This window comes from Carassius auratus, chromosome 5, assembly GCF_003368295.1.
Source record: "Carassius auratus strain Wakin chromosome 5, ASM336829v1, whole genome shotgun sequence".
Taxonomy (NCBI): domain Eukaryota; kingdom Metazoa; phylum Chordata; class Actinopteri; order Cypriniformes; family Cyprinidae; genus Carassius; species Carassius auratus.
The window spans coordinates 20,868,290-20,893,269 of NC_039247.1; the positions used below are offsets into that span (position 1 = coordinate 20,868,290).

Below are 24,980 nucleotides of genomic sequence, written 5' to 3' on the forward strand. Positions count from 1 at the left end.
AGAGGTGACGTCATGCCCGACACATACAGGATAGCTAATTGTCACTTGATGAGGATTACCAGGATCTGGCCTATAAGGGCTGTCATCTTATCAAGCTATAGAGTTCTGTTCGTTTCAAGGTGAAGAGGAACAGAATCATTCATTTTTAAGGCTGTATAGTATTGAAAGAAAGCCAGTAGCACTCTAAGATACCACCAAATGCCTAATAATTTGAATGTATATCGCCTATAATGAAAGGTTTGGGCTCTTGCTGTCCTTTTAATACTGTTGGCCAATGCTGCCTGGAACCAAGTCTTCGCACCACCATACCAATGTGATCCACTGTAGGAAATGACATGCTTTACCCACTGATGTTATCACTGGGCATCTTGGTCTTCTGCTTAGGTGGTGAGTAACGGCCCATGCCACAAATGCCAAAATCTCCAACAGCTGATGATACGATCTGGTACATCTTCACTTATGCACACAGACTTCTGTAAAATCTTTCTAACGTGTGAGCAGAAAGTAGACGTTTTTAGGTGTACTGCACATGGTTGAAGTAGCAGCTGGCATTGATGACTTGAAAAATTTGCAATGCCTGGACATATTGAGAAAATGTAATAAAAATGTAAAATAATAATAATAATAATCATAAATAAATAAATAAATGCAATGTTTGGAAGTGATATGACTGCAGAGATTAAAAAAACAAAAACCAATATCTATTCTTAAAGGGATAGTTAACACAAAAATAAAGATTCTATCATAGTTTATACTTAAGTCATTACAAACCTGTATGACTGGTTTGGAAGTATGATTGTGAGTAAATGAGAATTTTCTTACAAAACTACAATTCTCAATACCTGAAATACAAAAAAAAAAAACTGATTCAAGCTTGCTGTTACACTACAGCAGCTGAACAGTCCTCTAGGCATGTATTGTACACAGTTTCCAATCCAGTGTTGTGATGTCATGTAACAAGCATACTATTGATTTGATGGACATTTACAGCAGAATAAAAGCATCTGCTGTAATTTTTACAATTACAATTTTAGGGTTGTTTGATTGTGGAAAATATTTGTTTAAGCGGATTCATCCTCATCACAGAAAAGGAATATCCCTTAACAAGACCTTTCTGAAACAATACCTGCCAAATTGAAGTAACACTGCTGCTCGATAAAACATACATTAAAAAAAAAACATACACCAACAAAACCAAATTAAACCCTGCAGGTCATTATGATACACCGATGTGTAAAGACACAAAAGGATTGTAGATAGAGTGTCAATGGTCCATTTGAGAAATAGGTAACGGTAATGCACTTATAAGTCTGCAATCCACCATAAAGCAAGAAGAAGACACCTCACACCTGCTGCTGAGGATGTGCTCAGGAGAGTTCTAACAGGCCGGACATTGCGTGAATCAGAGGTAAAAAAAATATATAAATGCTGTTCAGTTTCTTGCACAGACCAATCGTTTTGTATCTTTAGACATCAGTGTATCTTTCACGAGCTGCAGGGTTTAATTTGGTTTTGTTTATGTATGTTTTTATTTATTATTATTGTTGTATGTTTTAGCTGTGATGGTGGTATAATCTTTTATGTGATGAGAACATGAAAATTACGGAAAGCAGGAGTGGGGTTGGGGTGATGGGGGTTCTGTATGTAGGTCAGGAAAATAAAAAAAATATTTAGTTGTATTAGTTTTTAGAATAGCATTTTTCCCATAATTTCGAAAAACGTTTGAACCAGGTTTTGTATGTTCCATAACACACGTATTACACTAGATGGCGTTAAATTATAAGATTATTCTTCTCATTGTAAAGCAGTACCAACAGCCTCACTTGTATTTCCTTGATGAGAAATTTAAAAAAAAATGCAAATTTAAGTGTAAATTTACAGTATTGTTATTCTGATGGGAATCTCCAGAACTGACAAAGACATTTTCCTTTTTCAAAACTTGTTTAATAAATGAAACGCTGTGAGTGAGAATGTATACAACCCACGACTCTGTGGCATTAGTCTAAACCTGTTTTTACCCTAGACACCGAACAGTGTAAAAACCAACAAGAAAATGTTCACCTCAGCAAACACAATTTGAAAATGGTTGCTACTAGCAGCATGCTGCTAAGCAATGTCAACACCCAACAAAAATTACAAGTATTTTCTGATATTCTCTTCGCAAAATACACAAAAATAAGACTGTCCCCAAGCTGTCCCACTGATCCAAAAATATCAAGCTATATTGAGATCTAGACACAGCATACCATCTTATAAGAACAAGGAAGCGTGTGTCTTTCCATGTAGGCTAGTCATGCATGGCCAGAATCTGCAGAACACTGTTGAGTCTAGGTAATGTTCTTTTCTTTCTCCCAGTCTCCTCTTCCCCAGTGACATACAAATAAAAACAGACACATGTCAGCATTCCTGGGCCTAGCTCAGTACTCAATTTCATTAAAGTTTTCAGAAAATCCTGAGTATGAGATGCTGTCTCCAGGATCTAGAGAAGGAGAGACATAAAGAGAGATTTTATGTGTAGTTACACATATACAAATACACCCTCTGTGTCTTACAGGCTGCCATAACACTGCTACTTTAAACAGATTCAGATCGCTACAGTAACAGTAGGCATATGTGATCCCTCTATAGACAAAAACCAATGAGACCTGCAGTAAAGAAATCACATGCTTCCCCTCCTGCTGTAACTGCAGTGCAGTCACCTGACCTCACACAACATACTGCAATACATCAAATAAAAGAAGAGTAGATGAGGCGACACACAGGAGAATGTCCACAAGGGTGGCATAAAATGAGCTTTGCCACCCCAAAGCAGAATATGTGAGCGGACCAGGGTGACTGAATGAGAATTTTTGACTTTTTTATGCCACTGCAGTCATTAAAAACTTTTATTTTTAAACATATTTAAAAACAAAAACAAAAAAAAACTGCATTGTCATTTTGTTACTAAACTGTTCACTCACCTTTGCACGGTCCCTTTTTAAACACAACATCATCAATTGCAATGTCACTCCTTATTGAGGATCCTCTGACAGCTTCAAATATAATCTGCAAACAATTAGGGAGATATTAAACCTTCCACTGAAATTTTACAGGCAAAAAAAGCAACACAGTAATGTTCAAAGCAACAATCCATGAGTTTCCTGGCACCTCAAGTACCATTACCTCAGCGATCAAATTGGTAGTTTGATATTGACATTATTAAAGATCTTTTTCAAAGACCTCTTTCAACAGCAAAGGGAGTAAGAGTGTGTCTCTTACCCAATGCCTTGTGTAACACTCATAATCCACCGTGGCCTTCATCCAGGACACACTTTGTTCTCCTTGTCTTGCCCAAAGCACTCTCTCCCTGTCCCCCTCATGCAGCAGGACGTTCAGAGTTCCTGTGCCTGAGCCATACATGTGGTAGAAGAAGATCAGACACTGAGGTCCGGTTGAACCCCTCAGCTCAGTGGACAAGAGTCTGGCCGACTGCTTGGGTAACATGTGAGACGCCTCAATGTACATGTAGTAGCCTTGAAGTCAGAGCAGGAAAGTCTTAGTGTGCACTGTCTCATGACGTCAGCAAGGTTAACAAAGCATTTGATGCTGAAGAATACATTTGACTCACCTACCCCTAAGGTGTGGTCCCCCTTGGGTCCTGTGTAAGACGTGGGTGTCTGTCCCCTGATCTGTAACCAATGTCCTTTCTTAGCTTTCTTTTTCTGGGTATAGCCACAGTCCCCAGTTTCAAAGTTACAATGTCCAGGAGGTGGATTTAAGGCTCCTAAACAGAGCACAAAAATGGTGACCTGCTGTGGAATAGTGAACTTCCACCAAACTAGGCTTTTTTACATCTGAAACACACTTTATGTGAGAGAAATGGTTAAAAGATTGTCTATTTCTGTCCACCGCAGCCGGCACTGCCCATTTAATGTCTATGTTTGTGAGGGCAGATGTTCTCCATTGGCATGTAATATATGTCTATAAACAGAATATTTAAGAAACTTGGACAAGGGCCTTGCCCATTTCCTAAGCCACACTGTTTAAAACGTGCAAGTCATACAGTTTACCCTTTATTAGAACAATCATCTGCTTAATTTTTTTACAAGGCACATGGGTTTACTTCTATAAAAGCAACTGTGAGTCACTTATTATTAAAGGGAAGAACAAACACTTATCCATATTTATGTAATTTGATCATTTACTATCTCACAATGTGAAGAATTCAAAGATACTGTGAAGATTTCTGTGATACAAGTACTAAAGATACTAAAAATACACACGATACCACACAGTGCAACCATATGGCACTTGGCAGTAGTCGAAAAGGATTTCCAAAATGTCTTTTGGAATAATTAATGCTTTTAAGTTCAGGGATGTGGATATGGACAGTACCACATGACCCTGGTGTTTGTTAAAAACAGTAAATGATCCGACCAGTAATTGTCTTGAGGACGGTGGGAGCAATGTGGCGATAAAATTCACCCTGTAAAAGCTGGAATTAACTTCCATCAACATGAAACACGGTTACCATCTGAACAGAGCTTTTTCTCAATGTCAAAAGGGTAGAAGTACCTGTAGTAACCCGACAATCTCCAAGGGTCACGGAGATGTCATCGAGAGACACAAGCCCACAGTCCCAGAAGCTTCTGCAGATGCTGACAAATGCTACCTTAATGAGAAGTCAAGATAAAAAAAATAAAAAGTCCACAATGACAAATAGTAAAAACAGGGAGATCAGGTACTAAACTAGTTCTCACTCTTGTAATACAGAACATAATTCTACTCAAAAACAAAACAAAAAAGTCTATTAAACATGAATTCAATGTTGCTTGAAAATAATTACTCTTTTAAAAGAGACATTACGAACAACCCATGTCATTTACAGACCTCATTTTGATTTCTTTGTGGTTTTTCTCTTAACTGCCGCTGACATTTTGAGGAGGCACAAAATATTCGACAAATGGAAACACTATTAATGAGGTTTTGATGTGGTTTGTCTGTAGACAGGCACTCCATTAAAAAGAGTCTTGCTCCTCACTTATCAAAATCCCCAAGATTACTAGAGGAATTCACACACGGGGTGACCCAAAGTTCAATACAAGATTTGTTACGACTAATCATTTGGAAGTCACAAGAAAATACTTTACTAAAACAGAAAAGTATTAAAACTGAATTTGTGCTTATCATTCAGGACAATGTCCTTTTATCACCTATAATCTGAAGAACACTTCATGTAAACATTTATGTTGTTCAATTTAAAGTACCATTAAATAGTTTGGCGTCAATAGGATTTGTAATCATTTTGAAAGAAGTCTCACATCCTCACCAAGTTTCTGTTTTTGATCAAATATACAGTAAAACAGTGATATTTACATTTACATTTAGTCATTTAGCAGATGCTTTTATCCAAAGCGACTTACAAATGAGGACAGTGGAAGCTATCAAAAACGACAAAAAGAGCAATAAAACATAAGTGCTATAACAAGTCTCAGTTATCTTAACACAGTACACATATTTTATGATATTTTTAATTAGATTTAAAATGTAACATTTATATATAATATAATTCAACTTTTCTTTTTGAATATATTTTTAAATGTTTGTTCGTTTTTTTCCCTGAAATTGCAAAGCTGTATTTTCAGCATCATTTACTTCAAGCATGCATTAAGTCAATTTAATGCATCCTTGCTGTATAAAAGTACTAATTTATTATTTTTCTTCCTAACCAAAATATCTTAAAAGATGGTGTACAAAAAAACAAAACAATGTCTTACTCTGTTGAATAGTGAAATTATTTAAAATTAGCCATTATCATGAGCACACCCCAGTCTTGAAGAAACACATCTTGCCAATGATCCATACCTTTTCCACTTACCTTAGTAGGCATGGGCTTTAGGTAGGTGACTTCCACCTCTGTCCAAACATCTTTAGATCTCTCAGACACGGTCCAGATTTTCTCCTGAGCTACGTTGTTTTCATCATAGACATAGAGAGCCAGAGCATTATCTATTTTCATGAAGCCGTGCAGGGCATAGTAGAACCGGAGGCAGTATTTTTGGTTCCCTGGTAGTGACGGTCCAAAAAGACGACCCACATACCCTGGACGAGAGGTATGACGAGTGTTGGCCAGGAGAAAAGACCCTGTAAATGTAAAGACACAGATATGGCAGATTTATACATCTTAAATTATCAGTGAAATAAAAGATCATTTTCTGAATGTTATCTTATTTGTAAAAAAAAAAAAAGTTATAGGAATAGTTCACCCAAAAATAAAAAGCTGCTGAAAATTTACTCATCCATCAAAGATGTAGGTGACTTTGTTTCTTAATTAAAACAGATTTGGAGAAATTTAGCTTCGCATCACTTGCTCACCGGTGGATCCTCTGCAGTGAATGGGTGCCGTCAGAATGAGAGTCTAAACAGCTGATAAAAACATTACAATAATCCACATGTAATCCACACCACTCCAGTCCATCATCGAATATATTGTGAAGTGAAAAGCTGCATGATTGTAATAAACAAATCCCTCATTCAGCTGATTGAATGATGAAACCTTCACTTCTGGTCAAAATCCAACCAGTCCATGATCCGTATTAATGCTTCCTCCAGTGAAACTGTGGATTATTGTGATGTTTTTATCATTCTGACGGCACCCATTGACCGCAGAGGATCCCTTGTGATGTAATGCTAAATGTCTCCAAATCTGTTCTGAGGAAGAAACAAAATCACCTACTTCTTGAATCAAATGAGTATATATTGATTTTTGGGTGAGCTATTGCTTCAATATGCAGAAACAGATAAATACTGATGAATTCAAGTTAAATACACATTAAGTAGGAAGTAGTAGGAATCTCACTCTTTAAAACAGCTCCATGATTTGGAACATTAATGAGTTAAATGCACATATAAAAATTATATAGTATTATATTTACAGCATGTGATGTAAATGTAATATTTAGATAAATGAGACTATTTTTATAGAGTCTAAAAGTATGATCAAAACATTACTTCATCAAGCTTGTACAATATATCTTTTGTGTCAGATGGTGGTGCACTGATGAAAAGAACAGTCTCACTTCGCACCAGTGCCTGTAGTGTGATCCCCGATGCGGTAAACATTTGGTCTGACAGAGACCCTGTTCCACACTGAACCTCCGGTCTGTTCCTGATAATACTGACACAGGCCCTCCTCAAAGTCACAGTTTGCCACCGAGGGATCAAACGCTGGCTCTGCAACATGAGTCACGTGAAATTAACTCACATCATGAACATCTCTCACATAGGCAGACTTTCTGTAAAATGACTGTAAACTGCTGACTAAAGGGAATGTCCATGTGGTTGCTACTTAACAGGACAACAAGAAAATTCCCCTTTAAACCGCATCTATGGACTTTTTTTAGGTTGCTAGGAATAATGCTGAAGGCCCCTCTCAGAAAAATGACTTATTTTTGTCCCAAAGTATATTTTTGTCCACTCCTAAATATTAGTGTCAATGGATTGTAAACAGGTCGCACAAAAACATAGAAATTACATTGTACAAATTCATACGAATTAGGGACAAATTTGCAAAAAATTTATTTAAATTGCCATTGTGTTGCAAATTACCTCAAATCAGGATTTTACAGTCTATATGAAAAAAAAAAAAAAACAGGTTTAAGACGGTGCTGTGGTGGTTTTTATTGTCATTTGGTGCAGTGAGAGAAAAGAAGAAGAAGAGGCTCGATCCCAATTGTACTCTAATTAACTGAACAGTACAGACATTTTGGTTCTTCGCAGCTAAATAAGCATGGTAGAAAATGATTCAAGTGACAGTGACTGTTGAAATGAAACCATAAAACTTGTTAGTGACTTTGGAGCTCTGTGAACAGCTGTATGCAACAGAACCGTACTGACCTGTCTCTGTGTGGCAAAACTCTGGAGAGAAAGAAATGTCATCCAGAGCAACATAACCACCACGAGGACTGTTGAACGCCACCTCAAACACCACCTAGCACACCAAACACACCAATCAATCTCAAATAGAGACCTGAAGTGCCCAACATGAGAGGAACAATAGATAACAAATTATTAATTCATATTGAAAACTGAAAAGTTTCAAATGGATGTAGTTTGTAGCTAAAAGCAATGCAAAAACACAAGGTTCAAATGCATTAGTACCACTTCAGACAGATAACCCTACCCCCCCCCCCCCCCCCCCCCCCACACACACACACACTCACACACTCCTACTCCCATTATTTACATTGTTTCCCAGAGTTGGCTTCTCACAGTCAAACATAGCAGCCACAGCACTAGCTCTTTACTTTATGTTTATATTATTCCTACAGATGTAAAATAAACACTCTTTTCTCAGCAGAACAGAGATTACATTATATATGGTCAAAAATAGATCACTCTTTGAACCACATTTGAAAATGACCAAAGATAACTCGAACAATTCTTACAGTTAATAATCAGAGCAAATACATTTGATCAAATGTATAAGGTCAGTTTTCAATAGGACTATCCATACGTTTGATTTGGTTACAACAAATGAGTACAGTTTTCTCTAATCATTGAGGACGATGCTAATTTGGACAAAACAACATGGCCTAATACTTGGTATTTCTCATTAAAACCATAAATATATTATATTATATTATATTATATTATATTATATTATATTATATTATATTATATTATATTATATTATATTATATTATATTATATTATATTATATCATATTATATTATATTATATTATATAAAAAACATACATTAAAACCCTCCAAAGTTTTTCCCCTAGTTTTTTGTTAATATAGCAAGGATGCATTAAACTGATCAAAGGTGACGTAAAGACTTAATTAGAAAATATATAAAAATTTAAACTAAAAAATAATAATTTAAATATCTTTTTTTTTTTTTTTGTATTGTACATTTTAATAATATTTCAGAATATTACTGTTTTACTGTATTTTTGATTGAATAAATGCAGCCTTGGTGAGCATAAGAGACTTCTTTCTATAGAGGGTGTAAAGGACCCTTTATAGAACTTTAATTCATTTTTGTTTGACTAAAACTTGCCATCCATAATATGGCATCTGCACAAGTGTTTTATATATGTTAACCATGCAATAAAAGAAGGCCCCTTGTATAAATAGGTGCTAGTCTTGTTAGGTTAGGGTTTTAACATACATACGGGAACTACAGCTCTTAAGCCAAAACGTGCGTTTGCCAACTGTGTTAGTAAATTGTAGGTAGTTAAAATATATAATAAAATTACCAGATATAATAAAAAAACATACTGTCTGTTCTAAACAAAAGCTTACATATGAATACATATGAAAACATTGAATATTGTTTTTTTTTTCCTTGTTAATGTTTAACATTATTTAAGGAAAATGAATATTAGCCTAGGAGACCGTATAAGTTGGACAAGCCATCATTTGTAACAGTTTATTTTGTATCAGTTTAATTAGTTTACTTATGGATGGATGGATTGACAGACAGACAGAAATTGTATGACTTGTTCCCTTAGTATTGTTAAAGATGGGGGATTGAGAAATCATTTCTAACATATATCATTTTAGAAAGTACTGTCCATTGTCATCAATGGTTTCCTGTTATTAAAAGCAAACTAAATATTACTATTTTTCAATTGTTTGTATTAGAAGTGAAGACATTTGAGGTAGTGATTTTGTTGGCCTCTCTAATGTGGTGTGGTCCCAAGCACTACTAGTTTCCTTCAAACTGTATAATGCAGTGGTACATGGACACAACATTTGTAGAAGAACTTCACTCACCTCTAAAGGATGTGGTGCCTTAATATCCACTTGCACTAACTTCCAATTTGTTGTCGCATACGCATCAGGCCTCCATATCTCTTCATAGTGGCCCAATTGGTCCTTAGTAAAGACTGAGAAGAAATTCCCAACAGCCTGGTCCCTTTGATAGTAAAAGGACAAGCATCCTGCCATTGTAGAGGTAGTCATTGGCGACACCAACTTGGCCACCTCCTGGAACCTTTTAACATAAATTGAGTCTGCATACATGTAGTGACCTGTTTAAAGTGGAAAAATAAAACAAAGGATGGATTCACAAGCACATTCCTTTGGATGAGAGAGTAAGTATGTTACAATTCAGGAGAATTGTGGGTTGAGAAAAACTATGGTCTCGTTGGTGAGCCTGGTATGATTCTTTCCAGCTCTTGACCTACAGTATTGTGCAGTATGAAGCTATCCTGTCAGTCTGTATTACCTCTCTCATTGTTCATGGTGTGGTCATCTGGAAGATTTGACTGAGGGTCCCGGGCAAACCTCCTACCCACATACCAGTTCACATTGGGATTCCACTGATGATTACTGTAGCCACACAAGTGATGCTCCTCAAAGTCACACTCTAAAACAGACATTACACATTATTGTTATCATCTAAGACTTATTGTTGTTGTATTTTAGATTTTTTTTTAATGGGTCCTCAAAGGTGGTTCTCAAAGAGTTAAGAACGGCGGTATTGCAAGTTACATGCATTGTTGACCACAGACAAGAGAACCAATGAGGATTGAATACATTTTTTACAACTTCAGAAGGCTTTGAAAGTAGCACATAAATCTATGGACTGCTGTTACTTTTAGAATGAAAATCTCAAATGTGTTTGTAGCAACATGAGAATAAGGAAAAGACGGTTTTTATTTTGGGAAAAATGTTCTTTTTTATATTGCTTTTGCAAAGAAGTATCTTTTTTTGTTGTAGTTGTTGTTGTTGTTAACCTTCTTTAATTCAATACATTTTTGCATTATATATTATATACTGTTGCATATATTGACTCAGATTTCATGATTTGATTCAGTTCTGATCTCAACTCAGTATTGATTCATTTGGTTATATATCAGTACTTAAGGAATTTTTTTAAAATCTCAATTAATGCTGTAAACTACAGGGAACCCTCAACCCTGTCAGCTTGCACATTAATGCAAAAGCTTAAAATGAACAACAGATTCCAAACTACATATACAATCATCTAAATGGCACATAAGGCTTACTGAGCATTTACAACCAACATGATACGTTTCATCAAGTTTTACTGTTTCTTTCAACATACCTTCTGATAATTATTCTTTATTTTGTGCTGTAACTAGTAGTGAAGAAGAGCTGTTATAGAGATATATCATGCCATATTAAAGACTGTCAAAATAACATTTATTGTTTAAATTTAGTGATACAATTGACAGAATTTGAAATCCTAGACTTTTGTTTCTTATCAAAAGTAAGAAAGCTCAAAGCTTGTTGAGATTATTGGATGAGTGGCATGCAACAAATGCTGTGATCAATAATACATACATTCTACTCCAAGTATAAAATAGGACTTACCTAGGCAGTATCCAGGGATGATGTGTATTTCAAAAAGGGCAACACTATTTCCCATTCCTCTGCTGGGTTGAGCCTCAAATACTAGCTGAATGTCAAGAGGTAATAAACAAAGAGATGTGAAACTGTTTGGGCTGTAAAATAGTTATTATATATGCACCAACTGCCATCAGTTCAGCTGACACACAAAAAAAATCTAAAGCCTAAAACTACCTATCTAACTCATCCTCACTCTCTTTCAAGGTTTCTCTAAATCAAGCACAGCTTCAGTTTTACACACAGTATATTTTTATCATACACCTCAAGTCAAAACTAGCATAATGGATTTACTTTCTTTGGATCATAATTCATAACATTTGTTATTAAACAAAGTCAATCTCTATTCCTTTGTTTGCAAAGGCCAATTATTACGCTCAGTCTGTCTTTCTAAATGTAATACCCAGAAACACAGTATTAATATAAGCATAGTGAAATAGCACAAGGTCTGATCGAAGGAGAGGCATATCCACTGTAGTTTTTATGAGAGCTCTTTTATTCACTCAGCTCTACTTAAATGCTCTTTTGAGCTAACAGTCCTTCATGAAACTATGAATGGTCTCACCTACGTTATACCACATACACAACCCCCTTGTTTCCCCTCTTTACATTTAATGTCAGGCAGATACCTGGTAAGATCCAGACGTATTGCGGAGGTCCACACTGGCAATGAGCCAACTATCTGAGGGTTTCTTCGCCGTCCATAATGTGTAGTCAAAGTTCTCACCCTCGGGTCGTAAGTGCAGTTGAAGAGAGCCTGAGCCTGAGATCTGATAGACCAACCGCACACAGCTCCAGTCTCTCAGCTCCAGCTCCGGGCTGACCAGGACATGCTTCTCTTTATCACCAAAAGATGAGGAATCTGCTGTAATGAAGCGGCCTGAAAGAACCAGAAGAGGCAGGATTTTAATACTGGTGAGAACATTTGTGCAGAAATACAAATGCATTACGTCAAAAGTTTAAGAACCGCACAAAACACTTAAAAGAAATGCATGGTTTATGATTGTTTAAACATTCAGTTCTGTTGTTTTCATTGCAAATGGTCGACTGTTTCACCATTTTAAACTGGGTCAAAAAAAAAAACAGGTGGGATCTGTATCAGGTTCAAAATGAAGGCCAGGAAATCACAGCAAACAAAGGCTCATGGGAGACTCAAGTGTTAATAACAGTCCATTTAATCATCTGACTTTACCAGAGTGACTGTTCAGAGCACCGAAATAGGTTAGGTTCATATTTACAGTTCATTAAAGAAGAAATATAAGCTGTCAGACATAAAGTAATCATATATGTTGTGAGCGTATCCAATTTCCTCTTGTTTAATATACATCAAACCTCGACATGATGTAAGAGCGTGCTTGCTGACATTAGTTTCAGAGATCTCTGATAGCTCCAGATGTTCTCATGATGATTCATTCCAGGTGCCATTCTCTCTTCATGACCTCTTGTAAAAACACACTCATTTTCTATACTTTAGTTTGGCCCTCTTTTGAGATCTCATATATTTAGTCCATGAGCGAACACCAGTCATTAATATCCCACCTCTCCAGCCACAACATCAGCTTCTGAGGTAGGTGAAGTCATGCGTTTGGTAAGGTCTATTGACTTTAGTCCCCATTTTGTGGAATGATTCACAATTAACCACAAAAAGCAGTGTTCTCACCACCTGCCCAAAATATGTTTTGGCCCTTTATATAGGCTATATTCTTAATATGAAATAATTGCAGACCAATAAACAAGCCATGTAGTGATAGCATTTTCAGTGGCAATAATAAGGGCTAATTATTCTGCACTAAATGTCTTTTTCAACAAGAGAGAAGCATTCAACTCCAAAATTAATCAAGAATAAAGTGCAGTTCTCACTATACTCTCAATCAATGCAGCAGCTGTTATTCAGTGAAAGAGATCTGGCTGGAAGTAGTCTATTTACTTCTGAGGCTTCATAGGGAGGGTTAAAAGTTGAGGTGAACTTCTGTGAATTTCTGCTGTACATCTCCAAAGGTCAAAGAAAATGATTTCTACAGCTATCTGAAAAGAGCTGGAGAAACAAGGTCACCAGATCTCCTCTCTTTCTCATCAATTCCATCACTTTATCTCAACTCCTCCTGAAAATGTAGTCTTACATAATTTTTGTCTGCATGTATATGAAATAAACAAATACAATGAATAAATGTTTTATGAATTATAATCAACGTTATAATTATAGTAGAGAGTGGGCACATTTGATAAAAAGTAATATACATTCTTGGTAAACTTCTGAATTAATTCATTGAACATTTAGTAAAGTGTTTCCATTTAAAACTAAGACGTCTGCCTCTTCTGTGTTTCCACTACAACATCTAAGCTGTCCAGAAACACAAATGTGTTGCTCAATCTTGTTTAATTTACCTTTGGGCGAAAAACTCACTTCATAGGCAAAAGGTTGAGACCGTGGTCAATCAGACAACTGCCTGACATGTTAATTGGATAAAACTTCCTTCATCACACTTCGCTTAACAGTCATTCAAAAGCATCTCCTCTGTTTTCCCCACAGCAGCTGAGCTCATCCAGTTGTTCACCAACCATCCCAGGTTTAGGCAGAGGACAGAAACAAAAGTTAAGCAATGATAACAAAACTTATTTTTAGAACCGAGCACAGACGGATACGGAAAGTGCTTGCTGTGCTTAATGCAATAATAAAGTAAATTCAAAAGACAAGAGATATACATGACAAAAAAATTAGTAGCATGAAAGCCGTCAGCAAAGCATATGATCTGTGAAGAATCTCTGTCCAGTGTGAATCATACAGGCAAATTAATAATCTACGACAACCCTTTTGCATTTGTGTCTTGTCAGAATAAGACCAACAGAGATCGGATAAAGTCCTGTTATGTAATGCTGGCTTACTCAATAAAGTGCAGATGTGCAACCATTAAGCCTTAAACACTTAAGAAAGTATTGCAGCAATTTTTATATGCCCTGTATATAAAATTATGCATTTAAATACATTCACAGATGCTCGATATCAAGGCTGAATGCTATTCAGAATTGAACTGAGAATGTCTTAAATGTCTTTAAAGGTGCCATCTGTAATGTTTGGCAAAAAAAATCAAGTCATACTCCACATTCCATAACAGATGAGGGCAGTATGCCTCAATAAAGTGAATTGGTCTACTCTAGAGTAACAAACGAGAATAGTCTCTATGCTCCGCCCCTACTTTCACAACAACACTACAGCCATAGCCGAAGCCTAACTGTGCGTTCACACCGCCGGCGTCTAGAGCGTCAAAAATCGCTCTTGCCGCTCTGCTCACGACGCTGCAGAAAGATTTGTGAGCGCTCAGACGCTCTAACGTAGATCGAATGCTTATTTTGTATTTAAGCTGCTGCAAAGCAAACAACCTTGTTGATCTCGTGCAGGCTAACCACAAGGAGTTATAAGTTAACCTCATTAAATATTGTTGTGGACGAAATATTAGGATCCTTTACTTAAAATGAACAATCTCAGACACCTTGGTCCACGTATCACTTTTAATTTATTTTTTATGTCCATGTACGCAAACAGGGACACATCATAGATTAATACAAATGCTAAACAGCAATAATCAACCTGTCCTTATTCTGCTTGGGAAATAATGTGCCAACTCTCAAGCATTCAGCGTGAGACACACGCAATTGACCCTTTTCACACGCTTTCACGGCACACATCAATTTTTTCACGCACAGAAAAACCACTAAGCAAAGAGGACACGGAGACCAACAGACTAGACACAGCAGGTTAGTTATGATATAATAAAATGGGTAACGTTAAGTAATAGCTAGCTAATTATCAAATGCAGCTACGGTTAGCCATCGCTAACATTAGCACGTTTATCGAACAGCCTTCGATACATTGCTATGTTATAACTTCCCGAAAACAAATACACAAACATATAAAACAAACTTCTAGCGAAATACTAACAGCATCTAACTTACTGTTAGAAATGTTGCAAGTTCGGAGTCGAGCCTCTTCTTTTTTTCAATTTTTCAATTTCTTTATTGTCCATCAGTTGTCTCCAGTGATGGAAAGCAGTGCCGATGTTTACTCTGATTCGGCTCATTTTCTTATCGGATTTGATTTGTGATTCCGAGCGCGGTTGTTTCCCTGTAGCGGGTGGTGGTGGTAGGGGTCTCTTGCCAAGGGCTCGAGACATCATTTCTCTCTCTTCCCTGAACTGAAGTAGTGGGCTGTACTTTCCACACGATTGACATCAGGTTCAAGTACACGCCCACAAGCCGTGCGAGTTATTCGTGTATTGCAGGTTGGCTGGTGGTTATGTTGCCCGCATACCGCCTCCCATGGCCGAAACTGGTATTACGACACCTGTCGGGCCGGGGCTAGTAATGCTAATGCTAATTAAGGTTGATATCTCTGCAGCACTATAACTTGACTTTTTTTTTTATGACATCGTCGCCCTTATTTCTTCTCATTCTTTTGATGCGTGTAGGTCATGTTATGGATATTTTTACCTCAATTTTTGCATATGGCACCTTTAAAGATAATATATATTATTATATAAATATAAATATTATTATATAATAAATATTATTATGCCTCGTATCTGCTTGCTTGTGAACCGGGGAGAGAGCATGCAGAGCTGTAGCTTGTGTAACTCTTTATGTTTTGCACCTAGTTTCCATCTTACTCCCCTTTATATTTATGATGTACATTACTTAGTTTGATAGTTTAATGACTTAGGGAGTTTTCAAAACTTCTATTCAGAAGCAGTAGCTCTATGCTGCCATCTTGTTGATGTCCAACCCGGAAGTCCCATTAGTCGTATTTCATACATTATATTGACACCTATTGCAATAATGTGTACAAAGTTTCATGTGAATCAAACCATCCCTCTAGAGGAGTTAGAAAACAACATCGGATTTTAAGAAAAGTCAAAATAGTAAAACCAGAGGGATTCGACTTTGAAGACAGCACATAAATATTTTAATTCTGTCATAATTTATAAACCATAAGCCTTTGGTTTTGGTTATTTTTAATGAGACCTGAGATGTTTATACATCCTACATCATCCACTGGAACAAGAAGCAAGAGATTACGTTTTATACATTCACTGCCATTATAAGCCTTGGAAGCACCATGAAATTTTTTTAAATATATATAAATAACTCAGATTTGATACATCTGGAAGGAGAAAGTCATATACACCTAGGATGGCTTGAGGGTGTGTAAATAATGGGGCAATTAAAAATTTTTTGGGTGAACTACCCCTTTTAAATCTGTTCATGATATAAAGTGATCCAACTGTATCTCATCAATGTCTTGGATTAAACAGCTCGATTTATATTAATTTATTTTATGTGGATTATATTATATGGACCTATTTGGATCTTCTAGATTTTGGATACCAGTAAGCCTACTTCAATCAAGGGACAGAAATGCCTCAGTTTTTTTCTTTAAATATCTAATTTGTGTTTTGAAGATTAACCAAAGTCTTATGGGCTTAGAACAACATAAGGGAGAGTACGACGGTAAACTATGGGGTAAACTATCTCTGTATTCAGACGGAAAAATAATTTTGACTCTAGCCCTTAGGTTTGTTAGTTATTTAAAATGCAAATGTAGACTATATATTATAGCGGTACCTTGTTTACTGGGGGGGGGGGGGTATTTTGGAATCGTCGCACCAAGTGATATTTACAACTGATGCTTCCTGATAACCAGACACTTTTAGAGCAGAAAAAGAATAGCCTTACTGGCAAATCATTACCACAAATAAAGGTTCCTGAAGCCCTAATTAATAAGAAAGTTTATCATACCTTCCTCGTTGATGGTCCAGGAAGCAAAAGTGGGATCAGAAGTGTATCCGCAGCTGTCTGTCTCAAAACTGCAAGAGCCCCGCAAAAGCTGCGTCTGAGCCCCCGCTAGAACAGCAACTGCTGAGGGTCACACACAATCAGATAAACAGTACACCAGGGCTATTCACATCTTGCCCTGGAGGGCCAGTGCACTGCAGAGTTTAGCTCCAACCCTGATCAAACCCACCTACCTGTGATTTTCTAATGATCCCAAAGACATTGATTAACAGGCTCAGGTGTGTTTGATCAGTGTTGGAGCTAAACTCTGCAGTGCACTGGCCCTCCAGGGCAAGATGTGAATAGCCCTGCACTACACTATAACGACTTAGCAAGACTTTAAGAATATGTAAGTACTCTGTTAGTGGATGTAAATGTGTGGAAAAGTGCATTCAGCAACGGATAACTCTACAAATTACTCTACTAATAAATTAAACTTGCACAAATGCAAGAAGCATGCAAAAGAACAAAACAAAATGGAAAAAGTGATGACCTACCCAGAAGGGTTGAGAAGTAAAGCAAACTCATGGCTGAAGTTGCAGGGATGCTGAAGTGGAAGAGTGAAGGTCCTCTAACGCTTATTGCGCACAGCAGCTCTGCGAACGCTGCCTGTACTCTCCATGCTTTGACTCTGGCAGTGCTGAACAGACAGTGGGAGGAGGGAGTGGTTCTTGGGGTTTCTATTTCAGAACAGGCAATGGATCTCCCTTAGGTAAGGAGTTCGCCACTGTGTTAACTTCTGCAGAAATGACAAACTTCTTGCTCATTGCAGACAAATAGTAGACATCATTTATTAAATGATGTTTAACAACAGAGTGACTTCTGAATTGTATGTTTAATAACTGCATGTTTACTTAGTAAATGTTAGTGATGTTAGGCATGGTAACTGGTAATTTAATGAAAGAGCTATAGTTTTTCTGATGTCAGTTCCAAAAACAACAAATAAGATTTTTTTTTTCAAATATTGAAAATGAATTTGTGTAAATATTGTTTAAACTGTGTTTAATTTCACAACACGTATGCACTTTTCAATTGCCTTTTCAATAATTACTATTGATAATAATTTAAATTTCATAACTACTTACACCTACAGTGAAATGACAGACTTCTCACTGGTGGTATGCTGGACTTCTCCAATCATTTAAGCAGCATACAATTCACATAGCCTACTGTCTAGTAGGTACTATAATTTGTTTAAAGTATTTGTTATAAAAGTATGTTCTATATAGTATGAATATGGGTAGTGTGAGTGATCTCCACCAACTGGCTGACTGGATGCTCAAGACCTGCTGCGCATCGCTATGAAAGCTTATCATTTGCACATGTTTTTAAGCCTTGCCAATTTAAACATTAAAAAGAGTTTAAAGCATTCAAACACAAGACATGGAAAAACTCGAGGACACATTACTCTTACTGAATCTACCCCCCAAAGATTACTGTTATAAACATGAGCCGCATTTAAAAAGTAAAGGAGGAGGTGATGCTACAATTTATAGCAATATTTCCAGTATTTCTCTGAAGTCTGGTTTCAAGTATAATAAATTTGAACTAATTGTGATTTATACGTAATCTAGTGTAATAAGTGTTAATGATAAATTCCTTGTGATGTTTGTACTGGCTACCATATACAGGCCACCAGGGCACCATACATACTTTATCAAACAATTTGCATATTTTCTATCTGATTAGAGTTAATGCTGGCTACAGATAAAGTCTTAAAGGTATAGTTCACCCAAAAATGAAAATTTGATGTTAATCTGCTTACCCCTGCGATCGGACCCGATTTCCGATCACGTGATCGGATCTAGACATCCCTAGACTGTTGTGTTGTGCACTATTGAACACTGTAGTTAACTTTCGTACCACACTGGACGTAAACATCTATCAAGCCAGGTCTCTTTTTCAGTTTTCCTAATTTTAGATAACAATTACTTAGATGTTGTAGATGGAGCCCATATTAGACATAAATATAAATAAAATCTCCATTAAGGGTGCATTTAGGTCAAAAGAAATTGCATACACCCATGTCTGCGTGTTGACTTACATAACCACCTAATGGTCAGCCTTTGGCTTCCTGTTTGATCAGCATGGAAAAGTTTCTCGTAAGTTGGTGGCACAGGAACAGTTGCTGGAGGCTTGATGCCTAGTAATTTTTTGTTGCCAATGTATTAAACTGAACTGAATTGGGTATTCGATGCAGCTGTTGAGCTCACAAACCATAGCAGCTTTCTTGTTCCAAAACCACCACAACATCATTAGACACATATTCTTCCAATGCTGTCAAACAACATAAAAGTGTAAGAGGGATGTCGACAGATGTGCGTATGCCAATGTTCAATAGCTTTTTTGTTTCTCATTTAGGTTATTATCCTCCATCAATAATGATTGATCAATAAACCTAGGCCCCAAAGCAACGTTACTTACAAAATATATAACGTGGACATCAAACATCTGTTGAAGTTGAAATTATTAAATGATGACATCAAACATCTGTTGAAGCAACTGATTATATGTAATCTGGATAAAATAATTAAATTCTAAAAATTTTATACTTTTAATTAGATTATGTTATGTTTTAAAAAGCTTGTAATCGGATAACAGTTTTTTAAATTATTAAATGTTATTCACATACCGGCAGTAATTGTCACGATCATCAACACCACCAGGTGTTCCCCATTACCACTCCCCTATATACTGTGTTTGGACTCTCAATGATTATGAAGACTTGTTTAGCCCTGTCTAGCATTTCCGAGCATTTTTCCTAGTGTCTGTTCTTTCAGTGTCTGATTTTGGATTGTGTTACCGCCTTTGATTCTCTGCCGCCTGCCCCGACCTTTCCCTGGTAATATTACTGATTTTGGATATCCCTTGACATACTTGACGCTGTGCTCTGATTACTGCCTGTCTGACCATTCTCTTAATAAAATTATTGCAAATGGATCCAAACGTCTCTGCCTCAGCGTTACAGAAGACTTCGCCATACCAGGATCCAGCGGCCCGGTACCTTCTCGTTACTGAGATGTCTGTTCCCACTTCTAGGTCAGCGTGTAAACTATCCAGCTCTATCATTGATCCAGTAGATTAGCTATTGCACCTTCGTCAAGAAGGCCTATCTACTGAGGATTATGTTCAACAGTTCTGTGAGTTATCCTATCAAGTACCACTATATGACGTAGTTCTGTTTAAGGACTTTCTGATTCCATGACCCAATTAAGTCATGGTTGCCTAGAGGGGCGTTTAATGGCAGTTTAAGGGACATCATGGACTATGCACTGATGTTATGTGACTCTCCGTTCACTGTGGGAGAGGCAGAGGACAGTGTTGAAACCCCAAATAACTTTTTTTGGGGGGAGGGGGGGGGCAACGGTGTCAAGCGCAGTTGGCAGTGGAGCTTGAACCACCAGCCCCACTGAACAAGATGGCCACCAACCCAGAGCCACTGTAGGAAATGGTAGCCACAGCTGACCTTCCAGAGTCAAGTCAAGTCCCCGTTGATCTTCCAGAGTCAAGTCAAGTCCCCGTTAATCTCCCAGAGTCAAGTCAAGTCCCGTTGATCTTCCAGAGTCAAGTCAAGTCATTGTTGATCTTCACAAATCAACCTCCAGAGGTGGCGGCAACTGCTGCAGAACCTTCGGGAGGTGTCAGTAGTATCTATCCATGAACTCTCATCCTGTCCTGTCATGGCCATGAAGGACATCTACGAACTCACTGCTTGTCCTGGCTGGCCACGGAGGCCGTCCACCAGCTCACTACCTGTCCAGTCAAGGCCACGGAGGCCGTCCTTTCACGGCCATGGAGGCCATCTATGAGCTCTTGTCCTGCACTGTCACAGCCATGGAGACCATCTTTGAACTCTCTGCCTGCCCTGTCATGATTTTGGAGGCAGTTTGGGAACTCTCTAACCACCTTCTCACGGCCACGGAGGCCGTCATTAATCTGTTTATGTTCTCTGTTCTAGTACCTGACCAGACTTGCTCTCCTGTGCCATCGACTCCACTGTGGTAGTCTTCTGCTGGTGGGCTTCTGTCCAATCTGCTCGACTGCGTTGGACCTCTTCTACACCCTGGTGGGATTCTGTCTTGTCTGCTCAGCTGTGGGGGTCCTCTGCTCCATCCTAAGGGCTACAGTTCTGCCTGCTCTGCCCCGGTGGGCTCCAGATCTGCCTGCTCCACCCGGTGGGCTCCAGTTCAGTTCGTGTCTGATTTTGGATTGTGTTACCGCCTTTGATTCTCTGCCGCCTGCCCCGACCTCTGCATGGTACTGTTACTGATTCTGGATATCCCTTGACATACTAGACGCTGTGCTCTGATTACTGCCTGTCTGTCCATTCTCTTAACAAACATACTGCAAATGGATCCGAACGTCTCTGACTCTGCGTTACAATAATATTTGTATATATTTTATTGATTTTTTCCCCTTATTAATTATTTACAAGTTATATTCTAAAAAACCTACTGCTTAGGAGACAACAATTTGTAAGTAATCTACATAGTACTGCATGTATGTTATCTTAGAAGCCCAGAGCAGAATGCTCTAGACTATTGTGTTTGCCATAGATACTGTACTCCAAAAATTACCCGTCAGAACAACCAGAGGGCCATGTAATAAGCCAATGGTAATGATTTAATTGACCTAAATATATTCATTACCATCAATATAACCCTTCAGCATAATCTCTTAAGGAAAGACAATCTTTCAAAATTGTTTTGTTTATTTTTTCGGTATTAGGTCTTTCTTTATTAAACTTTACTATTTCATATTGTTCTGATAACACCTGAGGTGCTTTCAAACACTTGGATCATCACTTGGATCACTGGCCTCTATTAAATTTTTGCTTTAACAAATTCAAAGGTAAAATGGCATTTCATTGGGGGTTAGACACTGTGCGCAGCATTGGAAATGAACAGTTCAAAACTAATATTATAAATCAAAAGTACTGACCTTATGCAGTCAAACTAGCAATGTAATTCAAATGATATTGTATTAAGCAGACGAAAATGTTTTAATTGTCTATTATCATTAGATGTATGAGCCACAGCTCACACAAACCAAACAATTGCTGTTAAAATGACCGCAAAACATCATCAGTCTTAAAATGTATAGTGACAACACAATGTGCCTTTGTAAAATATAATTGTAATTTACTTAATAATTTAAGTGTATATTTGAACAGTGAAACAAATTCCTTCAGTAATTAAAGAAGGTGAGATACATTTTTTAATGGAGACTTTGATTATACAGAGTCATATGTAAAGTTGTACACCTCTACAGCATGCCTCCAAAAGGCAGACATCCTGACATCATGTGGGCCACTCAGGATACTGTGGTTGTCTTCACTGTAATAATGTGTCTTTCAGTAGTGGAAAATGATGTCATGCTTCTCTGTGAGTTGTATCACAACAAATCAGCCATAGCAACAAAGGTCTGCACCATTTTTTGCTATAGAACCACAGGAATTGTGCCATAAAAACCTTGCATATGTCTGAGAACAAGATCCATTTCAAACAAAAATCATGTAAACATAACGCAAAGACCATTACCAGCAGCACGAGGCAGGGTTGTTTTCTGAGATCATGCTGAAGCATTAATTTATTAACAGGTGTTTAATTAAACATCATAAAGAAAAAAAAATAGTAAAAACTCTAAAAGGGGAAAATGCATGTCATGCGCAAAAGAGGTTTTTAGGTCACAACTGAACCGCAGTCCACCTAAATTTCATCAAGTATTTTGTCAGGTTTTCAAACCTTATGAAATCAGGCTTTCTCTCAGTCTTGAGCTTGATTGGCATCTATTTATATTACAAGACAGGACACAACATGACCAGTCAGTATATGACCAGCAACATTTGCATTTAGTTAAACACAATATACAGGCGTCCTGCAGATTCAAGGTTACTTGTTTTTCTGTGAATAGCCTACAAATGAACACAGGAAATTCTGTTTTGGAGTGTAGACTCTCCCTTGGGGCTTAAAGGTGAGCTCCAAGTCTAGGGCACTGTCCTATGAAAGTGGGAATGAAAGAGGGAGTTACACGTCAAGTAGTAGCTGTGTGGAAACCTTGAGATAAAAAAAAATATAACATCAACACTCCTGTAATCAGTGACCCTCAGGGAAACCAGGGAAAGATCATGTCAAAGAGTGCAAAAAATAAAGAATAAATAAAAATGATAGGTGACCTTTATGCATGACCTGTCAAATTAATTAATTTTCTTCTATTTATGTTGTTTAAGTTGTACCAAATCATGCAATGATGCAAGATAAATAATGCACTTGCATCTATTAGTACAAATGAGGGAAATAATCCAACAGCAGCTCTTTCCAAATTATTTTTTCTTTCTGTTGTCATTCAATATTGTGATGTTGAGATGCTAAATCTTTTGAAATCCTGAATGAAATATTAGACTTAATTAATACCATTTATCATACTGAGGTCTTAAAGTGTCAGATTACATTTCATAAATTATCATGCAACAACTGCAAATACTATTTACCTAAAAGCAAGGCCAAAAGGAATGGTGTCGGGCAAGCTGCATCTTCTGGATCGCAGTTCACTTTTGTTGCCTAATGTGTAATGAGTAGAACATGTTTATAAAACACCTCCTGTGAGTATTTAAAGAGTTGTGACTGCAATGATGATAAACACTTCATCCTGTTTCTCCAAAACCAGGAAAACTGCACTTTTCCCACAATTTGGTTTAGTTAGAATGATATGCCAACAAAATATAAAACTAAAATAGACTAATGAGCTTAGCATTACAGGTTGTTGTTTTTTTTTTTTTTTGTTTAGAAAATGCATACTGATGGGGTAACACAAGTAACTTTAACTTTTTGTAGAGTCTTTTTATCATGTCATCTCAAGTATGGATGCACTCGTCTGCTGAACATGAACTGGCATGATTAAATATGTAGTAAAAGAGTAATTCAGTTCTGTTCCAGATTACCATCTCAACACACCAGACCCAGACCAAAAACCTCATGCCTCCCTCTACTGGTAGCCACTGTAACATCAACCTGGTCCCAATAATAACAACAAGCATAGGCACCCCTTAATGACAGGAGTGTCGAAAAAAAAAAATATATTCACAGGACAGGTCAAATATATGGTGATGGTTTAATTAGATTGTAATATTTGTAAATTATTTGTACTAATTTAATCTGTTAACATTAGAATGTTGAAGTGTGTTGTGTAAGTGTGAACTTGTCTTAACAGTTTGTATGTAAACTAATGAATAATTTCTTAAGGTTTATATAATGCAATTATAAGATTGAAGAACTAAATACATGTTTTCTATATTACCCTGTATTTCTATATTGCCCTTATATGTCATGATGACTTTTGCTTTGATTAGAAGGCATAATAGATTAAATTTAATATATTTGCAAAACATTAGAAAACATGTAGTATAGACCCAAACAAATAATAATAATTATAATAATTAAGAATAATATTAATTAAATATTATTATTGTTTGACAGCATGCATTGCGTGGAAATGGCCTAAACCTTATTTTCAACATTTATTAACAGCACATCCAGCTAACAATATATATATATATATATATATATATATATATATATATATATATATATATATATATATACATACATACATACATACATACACACACACACTAAACACAATAATAAATGAGTGAGTATGCTGGCCATGCAAGAACTGGGATGTTTTCAGCTTCCAGGAATTGAGTACAGTTCTTTGTGAAATGGGGCCATGGATTATCAGGCTGCAACATGAGGTGATGGTCGTGGATGAATGACACAACAATGGGCCGCGG

General features: G+C 37.0%; 1 protein-coding gene across 1 annotated transcript; it reads right to left on the reverse strand.

The window, feature by feature from the left end:
• Positions 1-1,930: 1,930 nt before the first annotated feature.
• LOC113080548 (MAM domain-containing protein 2-like) lies at positions 1,931-17,943 on the reverse strand. Its single transcript, XM_026252710.1, has 14 exons — positions 17,686-17,943; positions 17,153-17,272; positions 11,992-12,242; positions 11,330-11,414; positions 10,218-10,358; positions 9,764-10,020; positions 7,876-7,969; positions 7,066-7,212; positions 5,858-6,123; positions 4,555-4,651; positions 3,608-3,763; positions 3,259-3,512; positions 2,961-3,045; positions 1,931-2,479 (listed from the first exon to the last, which is right to left on the reverse strand). Exons 1-14 carry the CDS (start codon positions 17,714-17,716, stop codon positions 2,418-2,420), a joined length of 2,046 nt encoding a protein of 681 aa, XP_026108495.1. The 5' UTR covers positions 17,717-17,943; the 3' UTR covers positions 1,931-2,417.
• Between the last annotated feature and the right edge of the window lie 7,037 nt (positions 17,944-24,980).